A 12,494-nucleotide genomic window follows, 5' to 3' on the forward strand; every position below is an offset into this window, starting at 1 on the left:
CTCGAGCACTGTGTTCTGGCGGGTTTACAGAATTATACATCCCACTTTATCAGCCGCGAACAACATGGCTTTTTAGGCGGTAGATCTTGTGTGACTCAGCTCACCAGTGTCTTGCATTACATCGGCGGTCAACTCGACGCCGGTAAACAAATAGACATTATATATCTTGACATGAGTAAAGCATTCGACAAAGTGGATCATACCAAGCTACTTGGGAGGTTGCACCAATACGGCATTACTGGCAAACTTCACGACTGGTTTCGTTCATATTTACAGGGGTGCAAGCAACAGGTTACAGTTCTCGGAGCTACTTCCCGAGAATTGCCGGTTACATCCGGTGTACCGCAAGGGTCCCTATTAGGACCGATATTGTTTCTGCTGTTTGTGGACGATCTACCAAACGCTGTTTAAACATCGAGAGTTGCCTGTTACGCTGATGATACCAAGATTTTCAAGAGCATTGATTCCATCACAGACTGTAACGCCTTGCAATCTGACCTTAACGATCTTGTCAGTTGGTCTGAATCATCCGGGCTCATATTTAATCAGTCCAAGTGCAAATACCAGTGCATCACCCGCAAAAAATCACCTGTACAGCCTACCTATACTATCAAGGAAACGCCTTTGGAATCTTGCGATACAGAGAAAGACCTCGGTGTGTGGGTGTCAAGCAATCTCACCTCGGACAAACAAGTAACTGAACAGTGTGCGAAAGCCAACAAACTCCTTGGATTTGTGCGCTGAGTTTCTAGGTACATCCATAGCACCCAAACGCGTCGTACACTCTACCTTTCTACCGTCCGGTGCCATCTCGGCTACGCAACCCAGGTATGGTCACCACAGTCCATTGGCCTACTTAAACGAGTTGAAAACGTGCAGCGCCGTGCAACAAAACTAATTTTGAAGCTCCATTTCCGTTGTGATGTAACTTATAAGACCCACCTCCAACTAACAAATCTGTTACCATCTCATACTGGCATGAATATTTGGACATGGTTTTTTTCTACAAAGCTGTTAATAACTTAGTTTTTATAGACAGCGAAGCTTTACCTGTAACTAGACAATTTGCGAGATCTACTAGGGCATCGAGCAACAGTGCTATTACTTATATTCCTAACCGAAGTAGAACTGTTACCTATCAACGTTCATTTTTCATACGCGCGTGCCGCGCATGGAATGTTCTCCCCGCTGAGCTACGCACAAGTCACACCTCTCTAGCTTCATTTAAAAGTTTATTACTTCAATATTATAAAAAGGCTCTGAACTTGTACGACGTTGACGACATTAGAACCTGGAGAACTATCTGTCGTAGGTGTAACACAGCGAGGTCTCTCCTATGCCCGCAAACGTGCTGCTTCTAGCAATTTGGACTTCCCCTTTGTTTCCTCTCAAGTTTCATGCTTAGATATTAGTAGCTTTAGTTATTAAGTATTTTTTATATAAATAATTAACGAGGGATCCACTGTAATTGGCTATGCTGTAGTGGTCTCCCCGTCTAATAATTTTTTTTTTTTTACTTACATATATACATTGTATTCCAGTTAGGCGAAGCTAAATAAATAAAAATTAACATGTATACTGCTCTTCTTGACTACTTTTCGACTGTTGTAGCCCTGTATGGGGTTGCATTGGCAAATGTCAGTCTAAAAGATTACAAAAGTTACAAAATAGTGCGGATTCTCGGTTGCGAGCGCGCGCATTTCGAAATTTTTCGTTCTGTAAACGTAATGCACAAGCCCAGTACAGAAAACTCCTGCTCGTAGAAGTCGTTCTCGTACTCCAATCTGAAGGTCCCTACTAACTCTGATTATACGACTCCATCCTCTAGTTTACTGTATGACCTTGGCAGAGGTACGTTTGAAAAAAGGCGTTCGAATTACCTAGAGGTTACTATGTACAAGGTGATCAATTTGTTCATTCCCAGACTGATTCCTGAAGCACTATCGAGGCTCTACACTTTGGAAAAGCCTTCCCATTCAAGCAAGAAGTCGCTGACAGTTATAACTGTTTTCTTTTATTATCCTTGTAAATATAGTTTCGTTAATAAACACATCCCCATTTTAGCCGTTTTACTTTTAAATTATTATTGTTAGATTAAATTGTAAACACACGGTTCGATGAATAAACATACATTAGGTTTTCGTGGATATTGCCGTGATGGTCGTAGACCTTAAAGTTCCTTTCATTTTTTTGTGACATCGTCGTCGTATCTTAAACTCTTTATTTACTATCTGTTCGATTGCTCACAGCAATCTCTTCCGTTCTAATCTCTACCGAATTGTGAGGTCTTAAGGAAGGACAAACGTTGTATGCTAAAGACTTAACTGCGTTCTTTAAATCTGGCTTCTGAAGAGTGTAAAGAAGCGGGTTAAATAAAGACGAACATAATCGAAGATAGTATATGACAAGAGTGGGGATGTAAGGTAAGACCTGAACGGTATCTTCCAAATAATATTGCAGGAGATCCAGAATAAAGTATGGCAGCCAACAAGCGACGTAAATAAGTAATAATAACACGCAAATAAACACAACTTTTCTCTGTCGTCTTTTAAGTCTCTTCTCGGACTTCAAAGACTCGGCCGGTAAATTTTCCCTCATTATCCTGTGACATTGTTGCCTTAGCAACCGCAACATACGAGTGTCAAGAACAGTCATGACAACCAGTGGAATGACAAAAAAGACAGTCCCCTGGAAGAGTAAGTATGCATTTTCCTTCCCTTGTACCTTTGCCAATTCTTCTGCAGCGGTTTCCATTGCAGTGACTTGTAAAGTCCATGAAAGGCGAACTAATGCAGAAAGACTCACCAGCCAGGTTAATCCGAGACTCGCAAAAATGCGAGAGCGGTTGATAATTTCGCGATAGCGCAACGGCCATATTATATAGACGTAACGATCGCATGTCATGACCAAGATGTGTGATATGGTAGACATGGCCGTAAAACTGAAGAAGGTGGTGGAACTTTGGCAAACAGAAATCCAGAATGTGGAGGTGCAAGTCACCATGAGCGGGATGCCGATAAGTCCCACGAGAAGATCAGACACGGCTAAACTAGCTAGAATAATGTTACTTATTTTCCTGAGATGTGAATTGCAGCTAATAAGCGAGATAACACCACTGTTTATTAACAGGATGAAGACCATAATGACTAGCGCGGGAATCGTGTCGGATGAAATTCCAGGAGAACTCCCAAGATTAGGTTTTTTTCCAAATTGGGTGTTATTATCCGATGCATTCGAGTTTCCTTCCATTTCAAAGCAGTTTTGACACGCCATGCTATCTGTAAAGTGCTCTTTATGGCAAGGTACACTTCATTTCTCTCGTCTTTACTTGTTTACCGGGGTATCTTGTTGTCCCAGACGGCGATAGTTTTTGGTTTTTCCTGTTTTCAAAGAAATTTAACCATTCTTCAGAGTTCCGGCCTTTGTGAAATTCATTCTCGGTACAAATCTGTAAAGAAAAAAAGAGTAGTTGCGATCGAAACGATTGTTAATTCCCTTTTTACACAGCTGTTTCACCCTGTCTTCTTGTTAATTTTCTTTAACTTTAAGATTTGGAGAACATCTGTTTGCATAACAACAGATCTGTGTGTTTATCTTGTTTGTTTTAGAGTGCGGCTGCAACCTTTGAAGTACGCTTTCAAACACGGCTTTTGTCATGGTGAAGTTCCTCTCTGTAAAATGTTGGGAAAATTACATCCTATGAATGATTTCTAACCATTTCATTGTAAACAAGCAATTATAATGAAATGGAGATCATACCGACGATATCTTCTCGGAGGGGCTAAATCCAAATCTGAGTTGAATTACAATGCTGATTTAGGGTAGAAAATAACACTTGAATGTGTTCTCAGAGAAAATGCTCATGTCGTTGTTTAGAATATCAATCCGCGGCGCTCTTCAGAACAAGAGTCGAGTTTGTTGCATGCCTAACACATGCAGTTTTCTAACCTAGTTCCCGGAATTTGTCTTCAGTTGATTTGGAAAGTGCCTAAAAATATGGTTTGACTGGGGCTCAAAACCTCGCTAAGATTCCCATTTTTCATTGCTTTTTTCATATGCATCCACATTGGTGACTAAAAACTCTCTTAGGAAGTGAGTAAACCTTTGCAAAAAACCTCGCGTGACGTAAATCTCGAAATAACGCATAGTAATATGATGTAGACTCCATAGAGATTAAATGAAAGACAAAGTGTTTACCGGCACGAAAATGATAGAATGAACCCTAGATAAGAAAACCAGTTTAGCCTTATTGACCGCGTTATAGATTATAAGTTATGTATAAAACAGTGAATAGCGTTCAGGTCGCGCTCTGTGGATTGGCGATGGACTAGCATCCCATCCAGGGGGGAGTACAAATACTCCTAGTCGCTTCATGCTACAGAAACCGGAGATAAGCGCCGGCCTGTTGAGCCTTCTGGCTCGTAAGCGGAGACTTTACCTTTTTTTTTTTTTTTTAGGCCCGTTTCAAACGTCGAATTAACTTTACATGTGCTGAATCTAATGCAAATGAGAAAAAATCTATTGTTTTCGCTCATTTGCATTAGATTCGGCACATGTAAAGTTCGACTTTTGAAACGGGCCTAAAAATCATCTTTTTGCGCCATATTATCTCACTGTTTTAGAATATACTAAAACAGTGAGAAAATCACCACTAGCCACCTCCACTTCATGGATGGTTGTTAAATATATCTCAAGGACACGTATTTGGCAACAAACAAGGCCGAAAGCAAGAAGAATCGAATGATTAAAAATCTTACTTTCAAATTGCATTTACTTAACTATAAAATTATCTTTTACAGTGCAACGGGCCGTACCGTAGCCACCCAACAAAACTTTCGCATTTGACAACTAGGTGTAAATACGTCATCTCAACAAACCATGCAAAGGTGTTCAACTTACAACCGTGCGAACTTTGCAAGGAGGCGTGACTGTCAATCAAATTCGCACACCCTGATTGGTGGATAAAATACTTGATAAAGTATTTGTAAAATACTTTGTTAGGTGGCCACGGTAAGGCGCGTCGCACTGTAAAATGAATTCGGCTTACACCGAATCGCCGGAACACCCAAATCTAGTTACACTAAGGAAAAAATTGCAATGGAAACTTTCAGAGTTTAGTACCTTTCGCTTTTCAACTAGATCCCTTTTTTGTCGGAAAGCCTTAGTTTCTCCAGCCCCTTAATTACAAAATTTGAAGTTGACCTTGTCTCAGTGTCTTCAGTCACAGCAAAGACAAATTTCCGGGCAAGATTTTCAAATAAGCCGGATTCTCTGTATTTGCAGAGGAAACGATTTTTTTTGTCTACTCGGTACTAAGTTCAAATTAGTCATAGCTTTTAGCCATTGGAAATTAGTTACTTAATTTTGAACACGGCTAGACTTCAAAGAGCTGTCTTCACAATGCAAATACCCTAAATTAAATAATGCAAAAAGAATCGAAATCTATCTGAAAATGTTTAATTTGTTGTATTCATTATTCGATTTCAGGAATCACTCCACACTAAGTGTTTCAACCCTCAATTAAAAGAAAGAAAAAGAATTTAAGAACAATAATTATGAGCGAGACAAATACCATGCAGGTGACCCATACGTACTAAACACCGTATCGGCTCTGGGAAAAAAACAACCAAACAAACAAACAAATGACGGCAGACACAGACTTCCAGCTACAGCGGTTAGAGTACCATTCACACGCTACCCTGGACGACTTTTGTTATTCACTTTTGGAAACGTCAATCAAATAATTCCATGACGAGTTCGACTGCTGCCAAGTGGACATGACTATTGTCGTGGAAACATTTGATTGACGTCCATGCACCCAAATGTAGTTTCCAAAAGTGAAAAACAAAAGTCGTCGAGGGTCGCGTGTGGCTGGTAACAGCTGTAACAACTATGCCTTATTTCCCGAAAATATTTCAGTTGTCTTGATGGCTTTAATTCATGAAAAACCAACTAAAACTCGCCGCCGATTTTGCCTTCGCTGTCTTCTGTTTACTGTAAGTTCTTACACTGAATGGTAGACATTTGAATGAGTGCCAATTTTTTTCCTTGCCTTAATTAAAACTCGTTCACAGAAGAGTCCCGTGATCAAATGTTGATGCCGCCTGTATCCCCCACTTAAAACGATCTCTGATTTTCTTTTTTTTCATTCTTATAACACTCGATCTGCCACCAAGAACGAACTGGAAGGTAAACTCACGTTTTTGTATGATGATAGCGGTCCAAATCTGGGAAACCATTCCAGCTGAATTGCATGAAGCTCATCTGAGGTAATTTCCCTTCAAAATGAACTTTAAAAATACTGCTTTCAAAACCAGGTTTATAGTTTTCTGATTTATTTTCTTATTTTCCTTTTCGCCATTTCCTAGTTGAATTCATCATTTATTGTGTACTGTTATTGGTTGTATTGAATTACTCAAAGTTCAGGTTCTATCATATATTTGGCTTCGCTCCCTGTATCTTCTAATACAAACTTGTTAACTGCATACTACATCATCTTGGTCCCACTTGTATATATACTTTATTCACTTCGACATAACAGTGACCAACCCGAAAGCCTTTGCTACTCTGGTAACTGTGCACATAAAATGAATTACCATATCCAGTTTTTTTTACTTTTTCCCTTCAATTTTATCTTGGATTATTTGATTTCTTGTTGCACTTTTTTTTTTAATAAGAACTTCTAAACGTTTGTATATATATTTGCGATGTGAGGTTGAGAACGTTCTAAGTAGATGTTACGTCCCATTTTGTTTTACCTGATAATATTGATAGTGTTGAAGTTATTTTGGAACGATTTTAGGTAAGAACTGCTCATTATTACAAAATGAGATGTGTATCACGCGAAAACAAAACCATTGTTATGTTAGACAAAATATGCCCCTAAGTGTTTGGGTTAATTTACATTAATTTACCTTTATTTTACGCTTGCATTTAAAATACAAATGGGCAAAATAAAAGCGTTTTTAATCGAGTCTCAGCCTAGGTATTTTTGTATAATTAACACGTTCTTAAAGTGTTGGTAAATCTCAGCCACAGCGTTCTTATTCTATTACTATTAGTGTGAAATAAACGTTGACTTTGGCTTTGAAAACATGTAACGGGAAACAAAAAATACAACTGAAATAGTAACAACAACAACAACAATAATAATAATAATAATAATAATAATAATAATAATAATAATAAATAATAATAACATTTATTTTTATTTTGAAATGACGGCATGGAGCCTTCGAAACGTCATCCTTTTATATCGCTGCTTTTTATTCTTTAACCCTTATCTAAACCTTAGTTATTTGAATAATAATAATAATAATAATAATAATAATTATTATTATTATTATTATTATTGTTATTATTATAACTTTATTAACATGTTAGGTAAAATAGCAGTTTCCCACTAAGTAAGGACACCTATCTACAATGTTAAACACTAATAGTACCCCTATATTCCCCTATATAATCTCTCTATAATCCCTTCCAATATAATAATTACAATATTAAGAATTGCGAAGAGTGAAGTTCATGCAATTATTAGGTAAGATATGTTTGGCGAGGTCTACCTTCCTTGTCACTCTTTTAAATTGATCTACCGTTTAAGTTCTTTGAATTTCCTATCAATCTTTGACCAGAGTACTGGTCCTAAGTATCTGACCGAATGCTTACCATAACCAACTGTTAACTCTAGGAATTATAAAATCGCTATTTCTTAAATTGTACTGATTGCTACTAATGATAAACAACCTAAAAAAATGTAGTCTGGACATAAGCAATGTCCTGTAACCTTCTTTTATATAAAGTGGGTAATTTGGCCCTTTGTAACAGTTCAGGATACGTACATACGAACATACCAACATACGAACTTGATATATTTACTTAACGCAAACTTTTTTTCGCTTGTTAGGTTTCATTCTGTATCATTGGGAGCTTTCTTCCCAAATTCTCATTCCAACTTTTTCTGTCACGGTTATTCGTACTTAGTGGCTCACTGACCACTTTAGATGTAATCCATTTGCACACAGTAAAGATGATATTCCAAGAATTCATAACTCAAAATCCCTTATTGTCGATGCCAAAAATTGCCAAACAAACGCTAGCAACACTTGTTTGAGCGAAAAGGCCGTTCAGATATTTTTATACCAAGATCGCATCACGCTTGAACATTGACACTTATGGTTAACAAATTGGTGAATTTGAAACTACTGTAGGTGATGCATTTAAACCTCTTTTCTTGGTTGCTGCATGCCTCAGTTTCAAAGCGAGTCCTTATGCACAACCATTTAAATGGAATTGAGTTGCGTATTCTTACGCAAATCAAACTCATTTTCCTTTCAATAGTTGAGCACCATCCAAGAATCACTTAAATTGAAACAGAGATAAACAGCAACTTGAAAATGGCCCATTGTAATGTGAAGCTTTTGTTTGGCTTTGGAAGAACGACCTACTTTTCCCATCTAATCGGTTACCGTAGTTTTGTTGTTGAATTAAACATTAAAAGCCCCACCTGGAAGATTGGAATATAGATGTCACCAGAAACGTTTTGTTCAATGTCAAACTTAATCGCGGCCGGAGGGTTTCTTTGGAAACGACTTGGTTAGATTTGTGTCCGACTCGAAAGTTATTGAATTATATAATGTCAAATTCGTGTTATTCTAAACTTCAGTCGAGGAACTGGTTTCATTTTCCATTAAAAGCATTTCAGTGAGGGGCCTCAGATTTGAATGCACTATCTATCAAATGAATGGAAAACGATATTCTTACACAGTAGGAAACGCGACTGGCTAAAAGTTGACTAGAGAATCACAAAATCAATGCTTGCTATTCAAAGAAAGAGCACGACTGCCGTTATAGAAAAGAAAATCAAAAATTGTATTTCAAAATTTACACTTTACCTGGAGGAAATAGAATAAAATGGTGGATAATTACTTTAATTTCACTGTGTAGTCCTCTTGTATGAATATTCATAGTTCTGCCATCGATCAAAAACTACACGATATACATTTACAAAAGTATGCTTCACCCAACTAACTTTTAGCCTTTAAACCACACTGCGCAATTCAGTACCCCCTTCTCGCCAACTGAGTCGTAGCGACAATTCAAACAACATACTTCTAGCACACTTTTAAGACCTCAAATGAACGGATGCCTTGCTGTTTTAACACCAGTTGTTAAAACAGCAAAAGAAAAACGCTTTATTTTGCGAAATTATGGGTATTCGATCTTTTCCGCAAACGTATTTATCTAAGTCTACCGCTTCTAAAGCCCTAATTCCAACCATTGCCTTTTCAGGTAAATCAGTCAACCGTTCTCCCATAAAATAATACACCAAGATCATTTCCTCGCTTGCGCCAGACTTAAGCTTGATGGTTTTTTGTTTTTTTAAGATACTGACTTAATTCCTCCAGTTGGGAATCGAACGTAATTGAAGATCATTCTCCCAACAGCATTTATTCGTTAGCAAGACGAATAAATTCCTTCTTTTAACATAGATGAATGATCAATTTAACAATCTGCACCTCATAGTTTAACCACGTGTTGAGTAATTCATTTTATCGTAAATGTCACGCGAATTATTCAAATAAAAGTGTTCAATTTGTCTTCCTTATCTTGGAAGAACACCTGCAATGAAAATCGTTGAATATGCTCGAATGGTATACTCTTTATTTATTTTCAAATTGGCCCCAGCGGGTACTGAGTTTTGAAGACGCGACAAACCCATGAATCGTAATGTAAGAATAGTGCACAAGATTCATACACATTAATGCGTGCTAGTAAAACGAATTGGAAGAATTAAATTTATAGCGCGGAAATGAACAGGATTCCAACTCAAAGATTTGTCCGGTACACAAAGTGTAATGAGAGCGAAGACTCCTACCTTATATAAAGATCCTAAGTGCACGAATTAACTTGGCGTATCACATTTCGCTTTTTCGTTTTGCGTTTTTCTTGAAAAACTCTATCTTATTTCCATTCTTCAAGCGTTGAGTAACTGGTATGTAGTACTCATGAGCCACCTTTTTGTACGTTGTCTTCAAAATTAACGCTCTCTCACAGCGGTGAATGTGAATAATGAAAATTGCTTAAGGCAACAAACCACTATTGATTGATGTAAACACTACCTAATGTCCTCTCTTGAAAACCCCGAAGGGGCTATTCAGAATATAGTTTGCTATTCCAAGGAGGATGCAATGTCAATATTGAGAAGGATATATATATTTAAATAGTCCTTTTTTTTACTCGCAAGGGAATAGAAGCTAGCTCCTCTTTGTAATTGGTATTCATTTCAGGCTAAATAGGAATATAATTTTTTTTCCCCAAGGTCGTCGTCTTTGGTCAATAAGTCACTTATACCACGTTGTTTATCTTACATTGGTTGCCTGTTAAACAGCGTATTGACTTTAACCTTATTTTAATCCCCTTTAAGAATTTAAATGATATGGCCCTCCTTTGATCAAATCATTTAAAACTCTTGGTGATCGTGCTTTTATGCTCGCTGCTCCAAGGCTATGGTACTCCCTACTTCGTGACATTACATCCAGGCCAAGTCTTTCCTGTTTTAAAATTAAGCATAAGACATTATTTTTAGGCAAGCCCTTTCATAGTTCGTTTTTTTTTTTTTCATATGTTTTATGTATTTTATATTCTGCCTGTAACTCTCAGTTGAACAAATTATGGGAATTGCGCTCAAAATGTCCAATTTATCATTCATTATTTGTCAGTCGGCTCCATAGTTCTTTCAAGGGAATATAGAAATCACATAGCCAGCCAATTTTGTCACCTGTCGACCAAATTTCAGTGTGTATGCATATCAAACAGCTGATAACAATGGAAAAACAATAGCTAGAACATAATTTGCATTTAATAATCATATCTTCTGTATTGTACATTACGGAGTTTTAAAAGAAACCGCGACGGCTACAGCGACGAAAACGCGTACGTCACTTCAAAACAAAACTGCAGGTACCGGGGCAGAGATAACATAAAACAAAAGAAACCAAAGAAAGAAAACAAACAACTCGAAATAAAGACTAATCGCAAGTAACCAAAAATACAACGCTTTCCGGTCCGCAGATAGACCAAGGCTGAGCTATTCTAAGTACTTCATGATTATTCCATCGTTTTCACATTATACATTATGGGTGGAGTGTCCTATAACTGGATTGGTACGGACGGATTTGAAGTAAAGAGTGAGACTGAAAGATTCAATGCAGTTTATCCACGTTGTCATCAAAACCTTACATGCATTTGGTCATTGTCGCTATTGTAAATATCCACCATTAGTACCTCCATAAGTAGAGAGTTTGTGTTCACGAATTTGAACACTTCCATTTAACAAGGGCTATATCCAACAGAGATGCAATTAGTATTTTCTTGCTTGGGCATCCTTACCTAAGTTCTTAGTACAAGAGTTAGTCCAGAACACTACATCCTCGAAGATTTTCATGCCCTTCTTTTTCATTTGTTTTTAATTAAAAATCAAAGCCCTTGCGGACTACAGGTCTAATTGTTAACTAGCCATCGACACTGAAGTGAATTGTTGTTTTAGTATATACTAAAACAGTGAGATAATATAGTACAAAAAGATGATTTTAACTTATTTATTCCAGCAAAGATTACAACATTTTCGGCGCAAATTCCGCGCGAATTGCTCGGAGGTGAATAGTTAACAATTATTCCATGAGCGCACGTTGGATATGAGATGGTAAATAGCCAACGAGGCGCGTAGCGCCGAGTTGGCTATAACCAGTCTCATATCCAACAAGCGCGAATGGAATAATTGTTTTATTGAATTCCTTTAAACTCCAAAAGTTTAGAAAGTACGAAATGCGAGCGAAAAAAGCGAGCAAATCTGAGCGAAATGAAAAACACTTGATGAGAAGCGATGCGATGTCGTGTAACACCTTGTGGTCAGACAGACGCAGGCTCGTCACAAAAACATTTCTTACCTTTTCGCGTACTTCCAAACGTCGGAATTTAACACAGCTGTCCAGAAAAAACTTTTTTTTTGCTTTCTTCATAGAGAAATTTCGTTTTCCGGCAAAAAACTTTAGCTTGGCAACACTTAGATCAATCATTTACCATATAAGGTCAAACCAAGGTATATGAGCTGATAACCGAGATTGAGTGAACCAATCAGCGGTTGAGAATTTAATAACAAAGGATATCCGGAGTTTGAGTACCCAATCAGAGCGCGCTCTCAACGCTATCCACTGTTTTAGTATATACTAACATTTATTAGTATATACTAAAACAGTGGATAGCGTTGAACGCGGGCGCTGATTGGCTCGTCAAACTCCGAATATCCTGTGCTATTTACCTCCGAGCAACTCGGGAAAAAAGGGCTTCCCCTATTTGCATCCGTGACAAATGAAGAAAACATCCAAATTAATTTTTTTGTGCTGTATATTATCTCACTGTTTTAGTATATACTAAAACAACTATTCACCGAAGTGGAGGTGGCTAGCGTTGGATATTTTAATATCCACCGCTAG

General features: G+C 37.6%; 1 protein-coding gene across 5 annotated transcripts; it reads right to left on the bottom strand.

Annotated features, from left to right (window-relative positions):
• Positions 1–1,996: 1,996 nt before the first annotated feature.
• LOC138058197 (histamine H2 receptor-like) lies at positions 1,997–12,068 on the bottom strand. Of its 5 annotated transcripts, none has more exons than XM_068904101.1 (3): positions 11,949–12,068; positions 10,406–10,553; positions 1,997–3,448 (listed from the first exon to the last, which is right to left on the bottom strand). In XM_068904101.1, the coding sequence occupies exon 3, from the start codon at positions 3,271–3,273 to the stop codon at positions 2,221–2,223; it is 1,053 nt and encodes a 350-aa protein (XP_068760202.1). In that variant the 5' UTR covers positions 3,274–3,448; positions 10,406–10,553; positions 11,949–12,068; the 3' UTR covers positions 1,997–2,220. The 5 variants fall into 5 exon arrangements, with proteins under 5 accessions (XP_068760202.1, XP_068760200.1, XP_068760203.1 ...); XM_068904099.1 differs by lacking the exons at positions 10,406–10,553; positions 11,949–12,068 and adding exons at positions 6,200–6,290; positions 9,878–10,355; XM_068904102.1 differs by lacking the exon at positions 10,406–10,553 and having other exon boundaries at positions 11,949–12,058.
• Positions 12,069–12,494: the final 426 nt, after the last annotated feature.

Source organism: Montipora capricornis, chromosome 7, assembly GCF_036669925.1.
Source record: "Montipora capricornis isolate CH-2021 chromosome 7, ASM3666992v2, whole genome shotgun sequence".
Taxonomy (NCBI): Eukaryota; Metazoa; Cnidaria; class Anthozoa; order Scleractinia; family Acroporidae; genus Montipora; species Montipora capricornis.